Genomic DNA, 22,669 nt, shown 5'->3' with positions numbered 1-22,669 from the left:
ACAATTGGCCAGAATGTGTCGTGAGACGCTGGTGGAAATTAAATGGCCATGATTTATAGTGATTGAATCCAGCACACTGTTTGTGATTTAGGGAGGAATTATAATTTTAAATTGGCAAAGAAAATCTTAAAAACCAGTAAGCGGCGAGGCCTGGCGGTGAAATCTTGGTACTTTGGACGTAGTCTGAGATTACTGTACAAAAGCTCGCTGTTATTAAGTATAACACTATTGTTTAAAATTGCAATTGCTATATTATTAGACACTTGCGCTTTATTCTATGCTTCGGAAATCAAAGGCACACGCTGAACTGCGCATCACGTGTAAAAGCGTCGTTTCGTTTTCGATCAGATTGGTTTCGTTCCGACTGGTTAAGGGGGGACGTGGCTTTGAAAATCAACTTACTTATTTCTTCATGGAGTTTGATGAAAATTGGCAAAAATGTTTAGAATGTCTCTCTGATGCTTCCATAAAAGTTTCATAGCGATATCTTGAGAAAATTTTATTCAATTTTATTGAGCAGAATGTTTCTCCCTCTTACTTTCTGGAGAGCCTGGGGAACTTAAGAAACGTGATAGAAGACTTGTTAAGTATTGACTGCATATCTAAATGCATGCTGAAGGTCGTGACATTCCTGCATTTTTTTTTTCGCAACAAATTTTTTGGAGCGCCATATTTTATGTTACCTTCGCATCAAGCACACTTTCGGAGTTGGCGAATATAGCCATATTGTAAACTTACAAAGGGTCAAGATAGGAAAACGAGAATGTCACGACCTGCACTGCAGCCCAAGGAACGTGACAAAAGAAACGGAGTCAAAATATGTTAAACGGTAACGAAGAAATGAGCTCCAGAAGCTGAGCAGAAAGGCAGAAAAACAGTTTTGAAGAAACGTCTCTCAAAGTATGACCTTCTCTTCAGTTCTCTAAAAGACACGAAATTTGCAGTCTTTGGGGTGTTTTGTGATGTGGTGCTTCTTGTACATGTATATACATGTGGCCTCTGGTCTGGTGTGCTCCCCCCCCCCCTTTTTATTTCTTTTTATAGGGCATTCTTTGCTGCTGCTGCTCTACAAAGAGCATAGCGCCTAGGTTTCAAACCAAGTGAGGTGCAGAACTTTGTGTGGGCATGAATATAGTTCCAGTGTACATTCAGGCAGCCTGTGCCCGCAGGCTGCCCGATTGACAGCAATCTCCAGTACAATCAGTGAGGCTTTTTACTTTTTGGTAGAATTGACCATGTTACTGAATGAAGGCTCTGAGTGTCAGCAGCCTCCCAAGTCATCTTTACTTGACCTGTAGAATGGCTGTAGAACTTAGGATCAGAGAGCCAGTGATAAATATGCAGCTGCTAGGTGCTTTCCAGAATTTTACTTTTGTATGATGCCTCGATCACTTCTGCAGCCAAATGTCTGTGCCAGCCCAAGAGGCCTATTGAACAGAGCTCATGATGAGGTTCTCTTTATGAAAGGGTGGTATGATAGATATTGTTACGAGCTGTCGTGACCATATGATAACAGAGTGAACGCGCAAAATGCTTGGTTGCGAGTCCGAAGTGCCGTTGTGCGAAATGCATAGCCGCAGATACAAGGAGCCGACGCGCGATGTGCTTAGTCGCGCAGTTCGAGGTGCCGACGCGCGAAATGCTGCTGTAGGCTTCGTCTTGCATGCTCCATTTGGGAGTCACGTTAGACTGTGTAAATGTATCCCATGTTCAAATGTAAATACTGTAAATAAACCCTGTACGTCTAGTTCCTCCCAAGTTCCTCTCTACGACCTACGTCCGACAACTCCTTCAACTGGTGGCAGCGGCGAGATCGTCCGACAACTCCTACAACTGAATGGCGGCGGTGAGATCGGCCTACGGCTCGTAGATCGGCCTACGACTCGGAGACAGCAACGGCAGCTGACGGACTTTGGCACATGGTGACCGACCGGTACCCTGATCAAGTTGGAGGCGACTTGGGATTGACCACCTCTTGCAACTGACTGGATAAAGCGGAGAAGGACTGGTGATATGGTGCTACTTCAGTGGGTAAGCGTTTGGTTTTGGCTGTAAGATTTACCAGGCTTCAATTTCGCTGTGTTTGTTGATTTGAATCGCTGGGGATCTTTTTACTTGTATTCTGATTTGCGTGAGTATCGCAGCAAGTATTGTGTGACAGCAGAGCCAAAGCTTAAAGTAGCAACCATGGTCCTATCGTGTTTGACGAGAGCTGACCTGTTGTGGTTGTGTGAAGAGCTCGAGGTAGACGTAGAGAAGGACTTGACGGAATCAGAAATTCTTAAAGCCATTCTGCAAAGTGGAAATGATTTGAAATTCATAGAACAAATGGGCAAACGAATTCTAAGCAAAAGACAGGAACGGGAATCAATTAGGCAAGAACGCCAAGAGCGTGAGCAAAAACGGCAGGAGCTTGAAAAAGAAATGGCAGCAGTGAAGAAACAGATACAAGATTTGCAGCATTTAAAAGATCGAAGTCAACAGCGGCTTGAAGAATCTGTAGGCTGGACGCAGCGAAAGTGGGAAGTAGATAGCAGATTTTGCTTGAAAGCCGAGGAAAGTAGTAGCACCTGCGAGATTAGCAGCACGTTCATAAGTGAACTCGAAGTGCTAGCAGTTAACGATGCCTTAGTGGCAGCAGAGGCCGTTAAAGGCCAGAGTGAGAGCGACGAGGTGCTGTGCCAACAGAGCACTGTAGAGACAGCTAGGCCAGCTGTGAATGAATTGGCACAGTCACCGCGTACGTGTGTGCGTCGCATGTAAGGTTAACGAGGTTGCTAGCGAAGTAGAGAGTACTGCTCACCCGACAGACGCGCGAGCACCCATGTCGAGTCAGATCTGCGTGCCGAAGTGAAGTGCCAGCTGGACGATGCAGTTGAGGGCAGGTCGCAGGATTGCGAGCTCCGTAGCTCAAGAGAAGACAACTGCATTGTTCAGGGATCGGTGCAGCTCTCCGCCAGTCTAGGTAGCCAAGAGAGGAATGATTTATATAGTTAAGAATCATTCGGACTGTGCGCGTGAGACAGCGATCGAGACCGACGGGTTGTGTGCCGATGCACAGCATGAGCTGGGCAATGCAGCAGAGGGCAGTTCGCCGGAGTGCGAGTTGCATAGCTCGAGTAAAGACTGCTGCATTGTTCCAGAGTCGGTTGAGCTGTCCGCCAGTCGAGGCAAAGGGAGAGTTGATTTAACGGAAAATCACTCAGACTGTGCGGGTAGGAGACCGATCCGGGCCGACGAGATGTGTGCCGGCCAGCACGAGGCGCCAGAGGACGGCATGAAAGAGACTTCAAAGAGAAAGCGCCGTAAAAAGAAGCGCGATAAAGACCGAAAGACGGTGACTAATGTAGCGCAGCTAAAGACGGCGAGAGACCCAAAAAGGCAAGGCGCGAGGAGAAGAAAGGTGCTGTCGTCGTTGACGACGTCTACGCATCAGGCACATTCGAGCCACCGGTCAAAAAGAGACCGAGAAGCATGTTCTGCACGGACGCGGACAAAGGGCACGGGGCAGTTACGTTCCTCGTCGTTCCGTCGTTCTTTTAGGGGTGCAGCATGTAGTGCGAAGGAGCGCAAGGTGGCAAGACGAGACGAGGTGATGAGGAGTCGCGATGCGGTCAGTCGAGTTCGTGATGAAAGCGTGGCGCCAGGACGCAAATTGGCAAGAGACTGTAATGTCTTGAAGGAGCTGATAGTGTGTCAGCCCTTTTGTTGTTCCTGGATAGCCAGAGTAGCTTTCGAACTGCGACCACCTCGAGTACGGCTCAAAAGTATGAGTCAGTCGTAGACGTTTGGAACGGGAGGCCAAGAGAGCTTCTGTAGAAGTAAAACGTCTTGTTTTTTTTTTAATTTTGAAAATTTTCGCGATTTAAGACGAATTTCTTTCAATATGTAAGGTACGAGCTTTGTGTTTTTGTTCGAGAATCTCAGAGATTTGAAGATGCGTTTTATGCAAACCTGTAGTTTCGAGTGGTGTTCATTAATAAGTAGATAGGCTTTCTTTTTTTGTGTGTGTGTGTGAGTGTGTGTGTGCGTGTGTGAGTAACCTGAGTGTCAAGGTTATCGGTGAGAGGCCTATGGTAACGCGCGTGTGTATTAGTTAACCTTCTTTCTTTTATAAGTGTTCTTGATTAAGCGCGTAGGTTTGCAGTTAGTGCACGATTTGCACTGAGAAGCGTTCGTAGTTACATTAGCGCGTGTCCTGTGCGGACGGAAGGAAGCAGAATGTTTGACTGGGTTGCTGGTGTGTGTTGAGGGCGGCCGTATTCTGGCTTCTCTAATAAGCGTGCGTGGAACGAGTTATTAGCAGATGCATTTTTTAAGGGTTCTGCGGAGTGCGTGAGTTACGCAAGTTTAGTGGCTCGGTTAAGTTATGTGTCCTGCATGGACTGAAGGAACAGATCTGAGTTAGCGTGATGAAACGTTTGCGTGCGACGCAAGTACGTGTTCTGAATAGGGACCACAAAGCAAGCGCGATTGTAATTACATACCTGTGGAGATGACCAGACAGTTCAGTAGACAGTGACTGCGCAGTGCGATAAGTACGCCACTGCGATAGGGTAAGAACAGGCTGTTCGTGAAGTTAGGCTGCTTAAGTTATGTTCGGGTATTGGTGGTTGAGAGCCTTCGGGTTAGTTCTGCGTAAACCGGTTTTAAATTACTCTTGTGCAGCGCGACGGTCAGGTTTGGTCGAACTCAAGGGGAACGTGAACGCTCCCTTTGGCGGCACGAAATTTTTGGGCAAAATTTGGGGTTCCCAGTTGAGTGGCTTGCATGAAAATATTGATAGGAAGCCTGGTGGGTTAACAGCTGATTCCCGGCGTTTGCACGCTGAGTGGTATTGTGTTGCCGGGATCGACTCTTCTGTGCCGGTTTCTGTGAGATGGTTGAAGGCATTCCAAGTGCGCAGGGGTTGCAGAGAGCAAAGCCATCTTCTTGCTCGCCAGCCATTCTCTTCCTGCCCAGCGGTTGTCAGCACTGGCCAGGCGAGATTTTCCGGGCCATGGAGGAGCTGTTAGGACCGGGCTGCAGGGGTACTGCTCTGCAAAGCTATTTCAGCCCGGTGCACGTGCTTCGATCGACCCACGGTACTGGCGCCTTCGGAGAACCAGCGAAGACGACATCGCTATTCCACCATGCGCCTCGTTCGGAGAATCGGTGACGACAACAGGGCGGGCCACGTTTGGCACCCAACGTATTGTTGGTTGATTTGCCGGGTCGTCATGGTCTCTCTGCAGCAAGAAGAGCTTTCCCTAACAAAAGGGGGCTTTGCGGTACGGGGGCTCCAGGATTCGTCACAGTCTGCTGACACTCGTGGCGACTACAGGAGAAAGGCAGCTCTGGAATTTAGAGGCGCAAGACAATGGGCAACCGGCAGCCGCGCTGCGGGGGTCAGCTCGGGGAACCGACGCGCCTTTAAAGACTCAAGATAATGGACAACCGGCGGGTCAACTTCGATGACTGGTCGAACGGTTCTCTCACCTAGGGAACTAGGGACCAATGGAGTGTTTATAAGCAGCTGTTGTCGGCTGCTATAGTGTGCTCGTGTTCGTAATCGTGAGCTGCGTGCTCATCAGTGTGTTTGGAGCTTCGTGCTCGCATGCTGTAGGCTTCGTCTTGCGTGCTCCATTTGGGAGTCACGCTAGACTGTGTAAATGTATCCCATGTTCAAATGTAAATACTGTAAATAAACCCCGTACGTCTAGTCCCTCCCAAGTTCCTCTTACGACCTACGTCCGACAACTCCTTCAACTGGTGGCAGCGGAGAGATCGTCCGACAACTCTGACAGCACGAAGTACAAATCCATGTACTTCCCATCATTCCCATGGTGAGTCATTTAGCGGGCCTCTTCGATTTCCGGAGTTTTGGCAGCCCGCTGGCAGCCAGATGGCAGCCAGCTAGTTCCGGTTCTGACAGGAAGTCACATGGGCTGGGATCCCAAGACAACCCGAACCTGCCCGAAGTTTGCAAAATCGAACGCCGGTACAGCTGGCCAAATGTAAACATGCTACCAGCATGGCAGCGCCCGTCGAGGCCGGCGCGCGCTCGGCGTAGTCGGCCCATTTAGGCGTTGCCAGCTTGAAAATATATTGTTGCATTCAGGGATACGATCACTTTCGCGCGATTTCGCGCGACTCGGCGCAGGACGCATACTCGGCCAACCTCGCTTGCGCAGCGCAACAGATGGCCTCCGACGCGGCGGATGACAAGACGCGAAATCGTGATTGTATACTCGAAAGCGATAGCTGGAGGATCCCTGCTCGCAGCGATCACGTCGGCCACCGGCGACATTGATGAGTTGGCGTTGTGTCATCACAAGACATGAAAAAGCAGGTTATCGGGTACGTCTAGCTCATACGCATAAAATTTCGCGCCGACCTGCTTGGGCTTCGATTTCATAAAGTTTGTTGTGGCTGATGGTGCTAGGGACGCGGCTGGCGCATGAAAATGCACGTCGCCTGTGACGAGCGAAACGTTTCACACGAAAAACAACATTGGTCGCAATCATGAGAGCAATAAGCCAATGTACGTGTGTCTAAATGTACCGAGTGCAATCAGTGTATTCTTAGATCAACGGCCTGCAGTTCGAACACATCGGTTTCGAGCAGCCACAGCATACGACGGAGAGACGGAGCGAACACGGGCTAGCTGCAAAGCCTTCGCTAACTGCAGAGAAAGGAGATATACATACGCGAGATATGTGAAAAGGAACGCCACCAGAGAAAGACGAACCCAAAATGTACCGCAATGTGTGAATGAGAGTCTACAACTTGCGTGGAACACGATGCAGATAACATGCACGCATGAGAGCGCGGCGCGCTGTTCACCGCCGCGAAGAAGCAATCAGCTGGGGACACGCACACAAAAGCTTCGAACAGTTCACCACGGCTCGTATCACACCGCTTCGCGATGCGGAACGGTGCGTTAGCACCTAAAAAGATAAAGCTAGAAGTAAGGAAATCCGAAGATGACCGTAGACAGTTGGCTGAGCGAGGTAAATTTAAGTCCTCAAGCACCCGCCTTGCAATCCGTGAAGTCCCCGTAAAGATGGCGGCGAGCGCCCATCGCCTCTTTTAGTCGTCTGCTAGCCAGAGAACTCCAGAGAGCAGCCAGACCAAAATCGTCCTGGCAGGTTCTGGCAGCCCGCGGGTAGCCAGAACCGTCCAGCGCGAGCAAAACGAACGCCCGGCGGAAGTGCGTAGCGCGGTGGGCGGAGCAACCAGAGAAAAACGAAGACGCTCTGGCTGGCTCTGGCAGCCCGCGGGTAGCCAGAAGTGGAAAATCGAAGAAGCCCAGTGAGTCAACGACTGCAGCGCCAGAGTTCCCTCTAGTATATTGTACGAAACTCTATGCTATCACTGTTTTCAGCATGCTTCCAGTCAACGACTACATCCTCAATGCAGATCCGAAAATTCTGATAAAAAATGTTCCATGGCATTTCCTGCATTACCACTTCATGATTAGACACTCTGGCCAGTAAGCTTACCATTGCATTAAAAAATATAGGTACTATGAAAATTGGTTGTCAGTTCCTTTAAAGGGACACTAAAGGCAAATAATAAGCCAAGCTGAATTAATAGATTAGTGCTTGGGAATCTCTAAGGCGTCAATATTATCGCGAACAGAGCCTTAATAATCGAGAAATTGAGGTAAATGCAGGGCATGATTGGACACTCACCCAGGACATTCAAGTACTTGCCCGATGACAAAAGCACTCCTCAGTTAAATTATGTCACTAGTACTCAACCACGCGTTGCACAAAACATCCTTGTATTGCATTATAAGACAAAATAAAATGCTTCTTGTCCAGTTCTATTTTACTTTTAGAACTCATTGAAGTAACCCTGAAAACGACGCGGGCGGTCGAAGGGTTTTGTTTTCGCTCGGCTCCACGGCGCCCACTTTCGCGTTTCAGTAGCTATCACGTAGTGCTGCGCTGGTTTTGTTGGCGTGCGGAACGCACACTAATTGCTAGTAGCGAAGAATTCAACTTCCATGTGATGACGCGGGATGCCCGAGCTTGAGCAAAAAGCAGCCGCAGCTGCAGCGGCGAATCCGCCGCTCTGTCTTGGCTCGGTGCCGCCGTCTGCCGGGCGCCGTTTTACAAGTTTGTATAGGTGTTCTGTGGTTTTACTCACTGACGAGCTGACGGCAGCAAAGTGTGGCGATGGCGTATGCAACATAACCACTCCCCCAGTTCGCTGGCGGGAGATTTGAAATGCGATAAATGTATTCGGACCCTTCAGATGCGATTTTCTCGTAAACTAAGTATTTTCTTGGCACGAAACAAGCGTTGCGAGGTTTCTGGAATGGTATTTAAACAGTCCACGTCGACTTCGTATTTGCCTTTAGTGTCCCTTTAACATATTGCAGCAGCCACCACTTTGCAGGCAACTCTGAAACAACTGTGCATGCCTCATTGGCAGAAGTTAAAAAAGCCAAAGTGGTCTGAAATCATACAATCCAACACTGCACTTTATTTTCACCATTTGCATACGACTTTCCAAGCAAACGATGATAATGAAACAAAATGTTCAGCAGCCTAATGACACAACAGGCATGAATGGATGGTACACAATCTAATTCAGCATGGCCAAATTGTGGCTCATAACCAGGAGAAAGAAAAAGAGGCATGTGTATATATATTTATATTTGTAAACATACATATATATCTGCATTTAAACTGGTATATCTACCCCACTGGGAAATGCAGATGAACAGCAGCTAATTACGATGAAAAAACCAAGAAGAGTGCACGAGTTGTGGGAATGTGACCACAGGTAGCAGAAATGCCCTGTTCCTAGTGACAACCACATCTGACAAGGCATATTTTTCAGACTTCTACAAAAGGTTAATCCTGGGATCACCTCGAAAGCATTGCAGGCACTTCTGATGGCACAGCAGCAGCAGGTCACAACAGCTTTGTTTGCTCTTAAATCAACAGGAGCTTCCTTTTAATCATCACAACACACGACTATGAACAGTTGAAGCTACAGTGCATCCATCATTGGACAGGCAGCCAGCACTCACGGACTACAACGTAATAGGCAACATGAGGAGGGGAAAAAAAACGGCTATACACTACAAATACAAAGCCTTGGAACCTGAGTTATCCACAAGGCAGAACAATCACTTTACTGTTTACTCAAAGCATGCATAGGGACATGGTCGTAAAGGCAACACCAGGTCAAACCCAGACTGAACACCTCATGGTAACAGTAGTAGTTTTGGTGCCATGATCAAGCTATCGAATTAAGGGGAACACAAACTCAGCCCAAGCTTGACCACAACATAAGACAGAAATTAATGTTGGGGCACAAAATACAGATGATACGTTTCCATATGGGTACTAGCACAATTAAAACAGTTTTCTGCTACATAAAAACCTGACAAAGTATGCATGACACAAATTTGCAACACTACAAATGCAAGCGAAACTTGGAACACCAGTAGAAGTTTCCCAGTGCTTGCCCGGATGCCTTGTCTAGTACTCAATATCATAAACAAATTTTTGAATATTGAAGAAAATGTATGACCAGCTGCTACAGCACTAAAACAAGACCATACAAACCAGTTAAAAAAGACAGCACTCCTGCACAGTATGGTAAAGATAGAGGAACCAGCAGTGTATCTGGAACACGTATTTACATATGGACGAAAAGGCAAAACATAGGCTACTACGTTTTTTTTCTTTACACAACTATATGTGCTTAAAAAATGTAGTGGTATGTGATGCATCATAAGAACAAGTGGAAAACAGCACTCATGCTAAAGGTGTAGCATAAAATGACCAGCCATGCAGGTTTCTGCATCTTCTAAGACATGTCTGCATTTACCTTTTACAGTACGATTACACAAACCTGCACATTTATTATATATATAGATATATATCTAAAAATGCAGTAAGAAATTATTTTGATGCTACTAAGCCATTAAAATATTTTGTTACAGTTATCTGTGCACTCAAAATGACTGCGAGTTACAAATTAACATACAACGTGATGAAGAAAATGAATGCTTGGGAGAAATATACCCCTGTATGAGACGGAGATACATATTTTTTTGTCGACATGACATAGGACAAACATGGCGACACGCTTGCAAAGCACAAAACAAACACAGGCTTTAAGCTATAGTTAAATGGCAAAATAAAGTGAATATGCCATACATTCTTGAAGCTTTGTAAGTTTAGAATAAAACACTAAAGATTTAAATCTAGATAAGCATAAAATATTACAACACTTCCTCATGCTGGTCAACAACTTAATCTCTTGGAGACTCAAAACTTAAGCTAGCATGACAGACTCAACCAGGAAAGACAACAATAGTACTACAAGTGCATATCGTAAATGTTAAACATAGCGCAAGAAACAAAAGCTTGCACACAATAGTGCAATGAGGCATTTTGTGTGGCTGCATAGTGATAAATGATGATGCACCACACAGACACTGCAGTGCTCAGTGCAGAAGCATTGCAAGCAAATGGAGCTTTTGTTTCTGAAATGTTCTAAAAAAACACACACACACAAATAGACTACGCTTCCTCCTGTGAAAGCCATTGAGATGCAAAAATTATGAAATCTGCTCACACAAGACTGACCACTCAGCTTTCACGCTTCTCATTTCAAGGATAACTCCATTTACATGCCCCGACACATGTAGTTGGTGCAGCCATTTTTGCACAATGCTCAGGCGGAGCCTGCACACTGTCAATGCAGTCACATGTGCACAAGAACAGTCCCCAAATGTGTAAATGAAAGCAACAGTGAATGAGAAAACAGATGAGGAATGCCAGTCTATCAGAAAATGAAAATGACAGTGCTTTAAATATATAATGGCAGAAAACTTCGTCTTCCCATTCCTTCCCTTCAGTTGTCTGCGCTGCTGCCTCCACCACAGACGTCCTGGCGCTCTTTCATGACTGTTTGAATCTTCTTGAAGAAACACCGCTTTGTGGCAGGGGAATCATCTTCCGAAATATCATCCTCATGCAAGATGCGCTTGCTCACATTCTCGCTGCTCTGAACCATACGATTGATGACACGCAGATCCTGCAGTTGTTAAATGAAAATGAATAACCTAATTACCTCTCTACGACTAGTAAAAACATCAAAATGCAAACGACACTTCACCTCTCTATAATTAAAAAAAGAAAACATCAACATACACACGACACTTCAATTTCTAGCATCTAACAAAGCTCACATACTAAAATTTGAGCTGGTAGAGAGTCTAGTATTTCTTTCACATTATGCATAACAACACTGAAACGATTCTTAGAAATTTCAATCATACTTTAGAGCAAGAAAAATGTCACGAAGTACCAAGCCTGCTGGATAAATACAACAGCAAACAAAAAAGAACGAAAGAAGACAGAGAAAAAGCTTTTACTGTGATTAACAGCTACCTTACCTTGGCTGGACTTTGGCTAAAGTGATAAGTATGGTGCTTGGGTGACACAGGATAGCAACCAGCTTTCAGCGGTGACACAAAAACTTTTCTGTTGTGGGACACCTGCCGCCGTGGTGAGTTGACCACACATTTGGCTCGAGGCAATGGTGTCAAGCCAACACTTTCATTCTGAAACAAACAGCAATTCTTCATTATTACAAACACACATATACAATCCTCTTGTCATTTCACATGCTGCAATTCGCTGCTTTCAGCTTTTCATGCAGCAGCCATATGAATTTTATCAGAAATCAGTGATGTGACTGGTCCAAACAACTTCGGAGCAACTTTTTGGACAGCTAAAACCTCACTTTGGAGCAGACTTGTATGTAACGTCATTATTTAGATGTAATCAATTATATTTACTGGTAATTCTATTATTTATCAGTTACTCTGCTTGATAACGCTAACTGTAATTCAATTACTTTCCTCAGTAACTGATTACATGTAACCAGTTGCTTTATTGATAAGACAAGCTGTAACAGGTGAAGCAACTTTGAGAATCCAAATTTGGTGAAAACTACAGCCCGAGATCCTGCCACGCAGCAGCCTCGCAAATGCGTCTGTTCAGACAGGCGAACCTGGGGGCTTAGTGTTTGTTTCCTCACTGAACTGGCATTCATATGTCTCAATAGCAAAGGCCACTTAGGACGGTAATGCCAGGATATTACACATGAACATTGTTTCTTTTTCCCAGCTTTTCATTATCCCAACCAAGAGTTTCTTCTCCCAGTACAAGCTATAATAAAGTGCTGTGCTTCATAGAAGACCAAGAAAGTACTAAGTATTTGCAATCTTCTGCACAAGATTCATAAACATTACACCACCACCTACTGCCCAGAGAGAGAGGGATACAAGGGAGGCAGGGTTGTTAACCAGTCAAGAGTCTGGTTGGCTACCCTACGCTGGGGGAAGGGAGAAGGGGAAGAGAGAGAAGGTATAGAGGCGTGCACAGACCGGCGTGCACATAAAGCTAGCTGGCTAACCTCCCTCTCTTTTCCTCTCTTTCTCCTCAAGTGAGTTTTCAGTGTTGCTGCCGAAGTCTTCACAACAAAAACCAGAGACAATGAGCAACAATTTTTTTAAAAAGCATTTGTTAGTGCAGACACGCAATGTAAGAAGGGCTGCAAAGGATGCACTATAGTGCCAGGCCAGCTCTTACTGTTGAATGTATCTATGCAATGGAAATAAAACTTCAGCAGAAAGTAGTGAAGTGCTCAATTACTTTTGAGTAATTCCTCAGTAACTTTCGTAGGGTCAGTAATTGGTAACTGTAATCAAATACATTTTTTAATGAAGTAATTGTAAGCGGTAACTTTTTTCTATAACATGTACTTGTATAACGTGTAATTTGCTGCTTTGAAGCAGCAAATTACCCTTTTGGAGCAGTTGCTATCCACACATTTTCAAGCCCAAATATTTTGTCTAGCTAGAGCAGTATTGCCATGTTCCCAAACAAGAATCAGTATATGCACAAGTGAATGCATGCGTTTTTCTAGGATATACCAAAGAATAAAATTCACTTAATGCTCTTCATTTTCCCATGTGGAGCCCTTAATTTCTTCTGTCAATAGATGGACAAAATCCTTAGGCTCATGGTTCCTTGCAGTTCGTAGAATGGAGGACCAATTAAACATATGGGCCTTTATGTCTCAAGCCTACTCTGAATATGAAGGTTGACATAATGGAAGGCTTCAGATAAAATTTTAAAAGTGCTTTAACATGCATTTCATTAATGTACATGCATGTATTTGAATTCTACACACTCTGGTGCCTGGTTTCTGATACCGAGATTCGATATCGCGACTAAGAGGGGCCGAATTCACAAAGCTTTTCATTAGTAAATGCTCTTTGCCACTGGCTGGCCACCTTTGCTTATACGCCCAGTACCAGGATCGACTGGAATTATTTAAAAAAAAAAAAAAAAAAAACTTTAAGAGCTTGTCCTGCAGCACCGAGTACACATTGTAACTGTGCATCTACGAACTTGCAGTTGCTGATCAGTCATGCGGTTTCACTCAAGTAGGATTCTTATTCCTACCTTTGGCTAGTGTCTACAAGTGCCAAATTTCTACTGCACTGCTTCGATGCATCTGCCTTGATCATCCTTCTTTACCTGCCTTGCGGTGCCCCTTACTGTGCAAGCACCAGGATACTGCAAGCCCCGGAAAAACCCAGTCTCTTGGCTACGAAACCATTTGGAAGCAGCGACGGCATCATGTACACATCGTAACGGTTTACCTACAAATTTGCAGTTACTGATCAGCCGTGCACTTGCACTCAAGTCGGATCTTGTTCCTACTTCTGGCTGCCAACTACAAGTGCCAAATTCCTACTGTGCTGCTTTAAAGCACCTGCCTTCATAATCGTTCTTCGCCTGATCTGCAGTGCCCCTGACTGCGCAAGCACCAGTATACTGCAATCCCCAGATAAACCCCGACCCCTGGCTAAGAAACGATTTTGGTGGCGGCGATGGCGACAGCAGCAGCGGTAGCACCATGTACACATTGTAACTGTGCATCTACGAATTTGCAGGTAAATGCACTGGTTTATTTTCCTCAGTTATCCTTTGTTCATGCCGCAGTTTCTGCTGCTTCTGCTGCCACTGCGACTCCTGTCTGCATATGTACTCCACATCACTGAAGTGTGATGCCAAACTACTGCTATTGCGATGTCGGACACAAGCCCTTCGTGTAAAAGGGCCATTGCCATAAGGGAGCAAATATAAAGTGCACTGAATGTGGTCATAAATACCACTTCGCTAAATGCACTGAATTGACCAAAAATCCTACAAAGGAAGAAATGAGACTGCCAGAAAAGTTTGGCGTTGTCCAACATGCCGCACTGAGCAACGTTCAGTTTTTAGTGAAAACAGCAATTCTGACACTAATATCAAAGTTACTCTTGCATCTATCAAACAAAGGCTTGAATGCTTACCTGCCCTGAAAATAACAGTTGAGAAAATGGAACAAGCTATCGGCTTTGTCTTGGATAAGTTTGATTTATTTGAAAAGAAGATAGACTGGCACGATACCGAGATAAAGACACTCAAAACGAGGGTTGCAGAGCTGGAACATATGGATGATAACAATGAAGTCGTGCAAGTGCAATTCTAGCGAGAACTGCATGAACTCAAATTCTGAAGTCGAAGTCAACGCTAAGTACATGGAATTGTAGCAGCACTGGTTGAGGACCTAACTGCTTCATTAAACACCGTCACTAAAAAACTTGAGGTTCCACTACTTCAATCGATAAAGGCTGTGGCCAAAGAAAAGGGCTATCACTATGTTTGGCATCTGAGTGGCAAGGTCCCAGTGCGAAAAACTGATGGAGCCGGAGCCTTACGTGTCAAGAGTACCGAGGACTTCGAACGGCTGTAATGGACACACACTTTTACTTGCCACCTGAAGTGAGCGCTGTTGTGTCAAGGTTATCACCTGTTTCTATAAAATATATACACCAGAAGGCCAGGCCCATTAGAAACAAGGTGTTCCCCTTAGACGAGATGTTTGGTGAATTCTAAGTGCACAAATGACCAAGATGTTTTCAGGCTGGAGCAATACAAAACACTCTACCTAAACCAAATCGATGCCAGAGGGTTGCTGTATTGGTTCAGGAAAATATTGAATGTCGACTAATCAGGGTATCTACTAAGTTGACATTTCTAAATTTCCTGAGTTTTACAGGTTTTCCTTAAGTGCCTTTGGAAAATTTTCTGAATGAGACAGAACTTTGTTATATGTCAAGACAGGCTAACACCATGTTGCCCGATGCTGCCACTCTCTAGTAAGCATGTTGAAACAAAAAATGACTTAATCCAGTTTGAATAATAAGGTGTAATGTTTATTTTATTCAAGAAGAAAACAGAAACAAGGTGTTAGTAAAATAGGTGTTAGTAAAATACACAACGAATAAAATATATTTGAAGAAAGAAAATGGCAGAACCCATTCCAAATGGAGTCTAACATATTCACATACCAATGAAAAGGAGATGCATACAGAAGCAAATATTTACGAATATGAGCTATTTCTATCAACTGATAGCAAGCTCAGTGGCACGAGTCCTGAACTTTGTCATAACTAAGATTCTCTCTCAGCAGCTGGAAAGTCAACCTCAACTGTCCTGACATACTCTCAGCACGTACACAACACCTCAGTGATGCGTTGCACTGCTTTAAAGTTTATTTTGGTTAGGACAAGGGACACCTGCATCTCGGCATCAGCCAACACTTTTTTTTTGAGTTCAAGCTTCTTCAAAGAAGCAGAGGCATGCTTCTTTCCCTGTTCATTCCTGAATGCATGGATCCTTTCTGTTCTCGTCCTCCTTCCACCACGTGCTCGCCCCAAGGGCCATTTGAAGCATCCTGTTGGTCAGCTGTACAGTCAACGTCCGATTTTTCAGACTTCCTAAGGGCCGCAAAAACGTCCTAAAAATTGGGCAGTCCGAAAAAATGAGTGCCTGTCTAACTGCCCTTAAGGGCTAAAATCACCACAGGCATGTCCAAAAAAGCTCTGGAGGCCTGCCAGTACACTTATTAGGTATATCGGTGCTCATAGTGCGACAGGAGATGGGGATGCACACACATATAATTAAGGAATACATACTGCGTCCCGTGACAATTGCCCCTTCTCATGCTTGTTAAGCTTCACCGCCATAGTTTGCTATGCTTCACCGCCTAACATTGCAGTAATGAGGCAAAGCTGACTTTCAAGAACCGGCCTTAGGCAACGCGTTGTGTTTTCCGAGCTTCGAAGCCAATCTGGAGGATTACAACGGCGGAGTCAGTGCCACTGCTGACAGCGGCGAATTCTTTCAATGAAAAACACAGCACTGCACGGCAAGAAGCTTAATAGCGAACGTAGAAGCAGCTAGGCCTGGCATTGCCACGGTGTTGGCTACGGCTGCCAGCGGCGTCTGCATGCTAGAGCGCCGGTTCGAGGCGGCGCGATAATCAAAATTGCGACAGTGGTGGCTTTGATTAATGCTGTTTCGGACCTGCAGTCAAGGCAAACAGTCCGAAATATCAGTCGGCGAAGTGTTCCTGCATCCCAAATTTCAGATGTTCTTATACATTGACTCCATGGGGTACTTGGTGGTGCCGCGAAGCTGTGCGAATTCAGAAAAATCAGGCGTCTGTCATGTCAGGCGTCATGTCATCAGGTGTCATGTCATCAGGCGTCATGTCAGTAAAATCGGGCGTCTGGAAAATCCGTCGTTGACTGTACTCTGGAAAATCCTCGAGCCGATGACAGGGTGTTAAATATAATTTGTTACAATTCCTCTGTTACTGGAGCCAGCATTAGCGTGACTTTCATTCACTTTCAATAAAATTACAGCTAATTTTTCCTGATAGAATCACAAATTCCCTGAGTTTTCCCCGAGTACTATTTCCAGAATATTCAAATTCCCTGAGAATTCCTGGTTCTCCCAGTTCGTAGACACTCTCACTAATTGAATGTTATTGCCTAATGGCGTTTGACTCTGAAGTGCTTACACTGCATGCCGACAAAACAGTACTTTCTGTCTCATACCACCCACCGAAGGGCGGCATTACTAAGTTCCTGGAATTTTACGACTTTTTTTCTAACTTTTATTACTGAAAATAACTTTATTTTGATTGCCGATGCACACAAAAAGAATACCGTCTTTCTTTCCTAAATGTTGAACATGAGAGACATAATTTGCTATTGACTCGAGTGAACATGCTCCCCACACCTCCACAAGTTTCACGCCACACCCTCGAAACTACAAGTCAATGGCCAAGAATTATATGGAAACGATTTAGCTGATGCATTTAAAGACTGGCACAAGCAGTGGCTTGCCAGTCTTTGAATACATGAGTACACCAAACAGTGACTATACTTCTGCAACATGTAACAGCTCGGGAAATATCTGTGATACAGAGCCTAAAAAACAGTACAGTTAAACACCGATATAACGAACTTCAATATAACAAAATTCTCAATATAACGAAGTATTTAACTTTTTATAGCCTCTTGTCCATAGAACATGCATGTAATTAGAAGCTCAATATAACGAAGTGTTTTTATGCGATTACAATATAACGAAATTTTCCTTCCACAGCAAAGAAAACCCGAACCAATAATTGGAAACTTCCACAGACGCAGATGGTCAAATGATTGAATTACAAGAGGCTGCTTGCAAATGCACCTCTCAAATCGCGCCAACAAGAGCGACTGCCGAAGTGAAGCTGCATAATGTTCCGTAAGTCCAAGTGTGCTAACTTCCTATCGCGCCCTGTGCACTGTGATTAAACGCGAGTGAAAGCGTGCAAGGGTAAGAAAGAAAGAGGGTGGCTTCACGCACGAGGGCCGCCTCCCCGCGCGTCCAGAGAGAAAGAGGAGAACGGGAGGGAGTTCGCAGTAACGCGATCAAGCGCGCTCGTCGCAATTTCTAGCACGCGTCTCGGCCATGGCTGCGCACGGCTGTTCGCGCGGCTGAGCGCATACGCAGCTGCGGACCCTGCTTTAGGGGTAATCTGCCACATGTGCAAAGAGTGGTGTGTCGAGATGGCGTGGCATTATGTAAGCTATCTTACAGCGCGTTTAGTATTGAACGTTGCGTAATCTCGAGTTTCGGTGACCCGTTGGAGCGAGAGGCAGACGAAGCAATGGCTCCCCGCTACCAGCACTTTTCATGATAGCGGTGTCCCATTGCAGGCAACACTATCAGGCGCAGGGCCAGAGTGCACGCGAAAGCGTGGCTGGCTTCGCTTAATTCGTACCGCCTATGTGAAGATATCATCGACGTAGCATGAAACTATCATTCGTCGCCGACTCCCAAATTTTTCAAAATTAGTTGTTTTCTCATTCAAATTTGGTTTTTTTGATTGCCCGATAATTCGGAAAATTCTGCGGCCATATATGTGCATAACGACAGCAGTTTTTTCTGACAAGAATGCAGATAGCAAAGGTAACCATAATACATAAAAAAAGGTAACCGAAATGATTTGGGCAACTATAGGCCGGTGTCTATACTACCTATGATCTCAAAGGTCTTTGAAAAACTTTTGCACTTTTGTTTATCCAAATTCCTTGAAAAGTACCAACTGCTTACTTCACATCAATTCACTAAAAACAAATCAACTGAACTGGAATTTTTTGCACAGAAATAATTTATAGTTGAACAGTTTGAAAAATTGTCTATGGCACTTGGTGTATTTGTTGATTTTTCAAAGACTTGGTGAATCCTGGCATTTTGTTGCAAAATTTACATCAATACGGGATTCGAGGAAAGGCTTTACAATTAATATGGTCATATTTGTCACAGAGAAAGTAAGTGGTCCAGCTAACTAATACTTGTTCTGAAGTTAAACCTATCCAAACTGTTGTACCACATGGTAGCATGCTGGGATCTCTCCTCTTTTAAGATTTATTATTTATGCAGATCTATCTTCTCAGGGAAAAATATTTCAGAAATAATATCTGCATGTAACGAAACCTTGACAGCACTGGAAAACGGGCAACATCAAACTCCATGCGCATAAATGAACAGAAAACTAAGGCAGTCATTTTCCAGCTAATGAACAAAATAATTTCGCCACACCAACCGATAAAACTGAACTCCCGTCATATAAATATTGTAGAGAGTTTCAAATTTCTTGGTGCAGTGTTTTTTTTTTGTCATATGTCTTGGGACGATTACATAAACTATCGAACCACAAAGTTAGCTCCAATCACCAGCATAGTAGGCCAGTTAAAACATAAACTCAACTACCAACATGAACAATTTAAATTGCTTCTTTATAACTTGCTTTTTTATTCTCACCTCAACTACTGACAACTGGTATGGGGAACCTCAGCTCCCTATAGCTTGCCAGACATTCATCTTTTACAGAAAAAAATACATTAGTCATGTTTATAAAGCACCATACCGATCCCACACAGCTCAACTTTTTCTCAATGCCAGAGTAATCAGTACACACTGCTTACATAAATACAGACTGAGCGTGAAGTTCAAAACAGAGATGAGACAAAACCCCAGTAGTTTATAAATTCTTGCAAATTTGCAAAATAAGTTACCATGCTACCGAAATATATATTCAGAAAGCTGCTTAGTTCTTACTGCTCACCTTAATACCGAACAACAGCATTTATCTCACACATTACCGCCTTTTGACCGCCTACAAATTAGATGGCTTTGATTTATTTTCTTGTTCTTGTTGGAATCTCTGCATTATGTGCAGTGCTTACTTTTGCATATTTTCTATCACTGTGATTTCATGTTATTCCATGGTTTGTATCGTCAGTAGAATTTGTTTTTGTTGGAGATTCGATCATTATCCTGTTTGTTATGCTTACTTTTGCATATTTTCTATCACTGTGATTTCATGTTATTCCATGGTTTGTATCGTCAGTAGAATTTGTTTTTGTTGGAGATTCGATCATTATCCTGTTTGTTACGCACAATGTGTTGGCGGGCTAGTTGGTGCGGATCCATAAATACTTCGTTTAGCGCAAAACAACGGACACAAGAAAAGGCGACAGGACAAGTTACGTTTTACTCAATGTGCCAATTTTGTGTATACCGTGCCAAAATAAACAAATGAGGCTCTGTGGGCTCATCAAGCTGCCTGTGAGCAGCTTTTTTTTCTTCCACCCTCCCATCTGTGTATGATGGCAAATAATATAAGTCCTGAATTCCCCACAAACTATACATTACTGCAGCAGATGGAATTCTTGGATGAAGAATTCCTCCTTCTGTTCAAACTAAAACATACTACATGTACTGTTCCGATTATCATTTTGACCAAATTAGAAACACATTTATTTTTAAAAAGAAATGTCATATTGCATACACATAGTAATTCAATTAATCCTCAAATTAAAGAACTTCTGTCTTACAAAACCTATAATTGCATTTTTTTGTCCATTTTCTCTATCTCCGTAACATTTAACAGACTATTCTTCCCTCAACTTAAAGTATTCTTGCAGTACGGTCTGCACATTTTTAATGCAAAAATCACACTTCTCGTATGCTTACTTGCAGCACATGCAAGCTACAAAACTTACAATAAAATAGTTTGAACTCCCTGTATTCTCCCATCCCCATTTGTGATGTGTGGTGCGCGACATGGTGCGGTGATCGGGACGGTCAGGAGCAGACGACAAGGAGAGTGCGCGCGCCGAGGCAAATTCCGTGCTGGAAGGTGAAAAATGACAACGCCGAAGAGCGTTCGGCACGTGAACGCGCGGCGCAAGAAAAACAACTAAAAGAAGAAAAGCAAACCAATTAGGTAGAACCACGGGGCATCAGGCAGACAATCGGAGAATGCCTAATCGGCCAGAAAGAAGAAAAACCGTGGTGCGCTGGCAGAAGGGAGGAGACGCAGAGGAGACGCCAGGGAGACGCCAGGAGAGTTCCAGGAAGCGACGGCAGGAGGAGGTCAACCACCGGAGCGGGCGTTGAAGACAGGCCGTCGGGTTCCGGACCCGAGTCACCAGGACTTCACCCGACTGGGGCCTCCTGCCAACCTGTTCCTGTGCGTCGCCCGTCTACCCGAGCGTGCCGCCAGCTCCTCAAGGCCGGTGAGCTTCTGTGCTCGTGGGTACGACGAGAACAGTCGGGCTACGGGCCCGAGTTCTACGCCAGCTGCCCAGCCAGAACGCTGCCCCCGTCTGTCGTGCCGCCGGCTGCCCGAGGCTGGCGTCCGAGCTTCTGTGCCCGTGGGCAGGACAAGAGCAGTCGGGCTACGGGCCCGTGCTCTACACCCAGCTGCACGGCCAGAAAGCCGCCGCCGCCTGCTCGTGCCACCAAGCCGCCTGGTTTTCTTCTCCGAGACAGAGCTGGCCAGCTCCGGTCGCCCGGTCAACCAACTTAGACCACGACCTTTGGTGAGACCGGCGCCACTCCTTTCACCAGCTTGTCGCAGCGTCGCAGCTTCGAGACTGTTATGTATCCCTGCCGTCGTGGCAAGCCCGGACTCGCGCACCACTTAGCTCCATACTAGCCCCAAATGTGTGTCTTGATGTGTATTTGAGTGTTTCTTTTATGTTTGCTATTTTCTTCTATTTATTTTTTAGCCTTCTTTAGTTCCATTAAACGTTTGTGTGTGTTCGAAACGAACGGCTTTGTCCTCAATTGGGTCCTCGGAGGCTCCGCCTAAGAGAACCATCAGAACCTTTTGAGTACACGAACCTTTGTCCCCATATTAGGGTCATCACACCATTATTCCATGGTACAAATATTTTGTTGATTTGGAGGTATTTGGTTGCACACCTGTTAATCAAGTAAAGCCCTGCAATAATGGATTGTTGCAAATCGTGAAGGTGCAACTCAAAAGAACACCTATCATCTCAGCACTTTTTATTCGTCTCTTTTTGCAGCTTGCATGGGGTCCCCATCACGTACTCGTGCTTCATTTTGTTTGATTCAATGCAAGGCAGTAGCCATTCACAAGCAAAGTGAAAGGTGTTTGGATTTCTACCTGCATGCTCACACAACACTTTCTGGCCATGGCAGTACTTGACTATGCTACTGGGTAAAGATGCACTTACAGTGGAACCACGATTATACGTCCCCCGGTTTTGCGACAACTCAGGTTTTACGACGGATTAGTGCAGTCCTGGCGAAGTCCCCATAGAAGCCATGCATTAAAAACCCCGGTTATCCGACGCAATTTTAAGCCTGACTCGCATTATACAACAACCCTCGCGAAGCGCAGGACGGAACGGCGGACAAAAGAAAAGTGCCGCGGGTCTGTTTCCTCGCTCAATCTCTCCGCATGCGGAGCGCTGGACACCGCTCGACCGGTTTGCTCCGGCGCCCAGCTTTCTTCCCTGCCTCATCGTTCGTTTCTCTCTCCCCCACCAGCAGCCGCCCGCGACACTCGCTGTGCTGAAATAGCGCCTTTTATTCTCTACAATCACTTTCTCCCTCTCTTCTCGGCGGCGTCGGCTCTCGTTGCGTTGGGGAAACATTTCTCCCCTTCCAGTTTCCCAGCAACAGATTGCCGACAAGGTAGCACGGAGAGGCCTAGGTTTATCGCACATGTTCTTCGTCGTAATCCTAGCGACCAGCGTTCAGCAGAGGTTTTGAGTTGTGCGGAGCAACGCAATGCACTATGTCCCGAAAGCGGACAGTTCTGTCGCTCGGCAATAAGCTGAATATTATCGAGGAAGCAGAAAAGCGGCATGGAGCCACAAAAGCCAGCATTGCCCGGGACCTTCAGATACCCAAATCTTCGCTTAAGACAATCC

General features: G+C 45.2%; 1 protein-coding gene across 2 annotated transcripts in view; it reads right to left on the bottom strand.

Moving 5' to 3' along the window:
* Positions 1-8,452: 8,452 nt before the first annotated feature.
* LOC142560132 (retinoblastoma-like protein 1) overlaps positions 8,453-22,669 on the bottom strand; it is a 119,007-nt gene continuing 104,790 nt past the window's right edge. For both annotated transcript variants that reach the window (XM_075671976.1, XM_075671986.1), the window contains 2 exons: positions 11,411-11,578; positions 8,453-11,049 (listed from right to left, as the gene is read on the bottom strand). In XM_075671976.1, coding sequence (XP_075528091.1) covers positions 10,867-11,049; positions 11,411-11,578 — 351 coding nt within the window. In that variant the 3' untranslated portion in view covers positions 8,453-10,866. The remainder of the gene's footprint in view (positions 11,050-11,410; positions 11,579-22,669) is intronic.

The sequence above is a fragment of the Dermacentor variabilis genome, chromosome 1, assembly GCF_050947875.1.
Source record: "Dermacentor variabilis isolate Ectoservices chromosome 1, ASM5094787v1, whole genome shotgun sequence".
Lineage (NCBI taxonomy): Eukaryota > Metazoa > Arthropoda > Arachnida > Ixodida > Ixodidae > Dermacentor > Dermacentor variabilis.
Note: the sequence above shows the minus strand (reverse complement) of the source record. Positions and strands in the feature narration are given on the sequence as shown.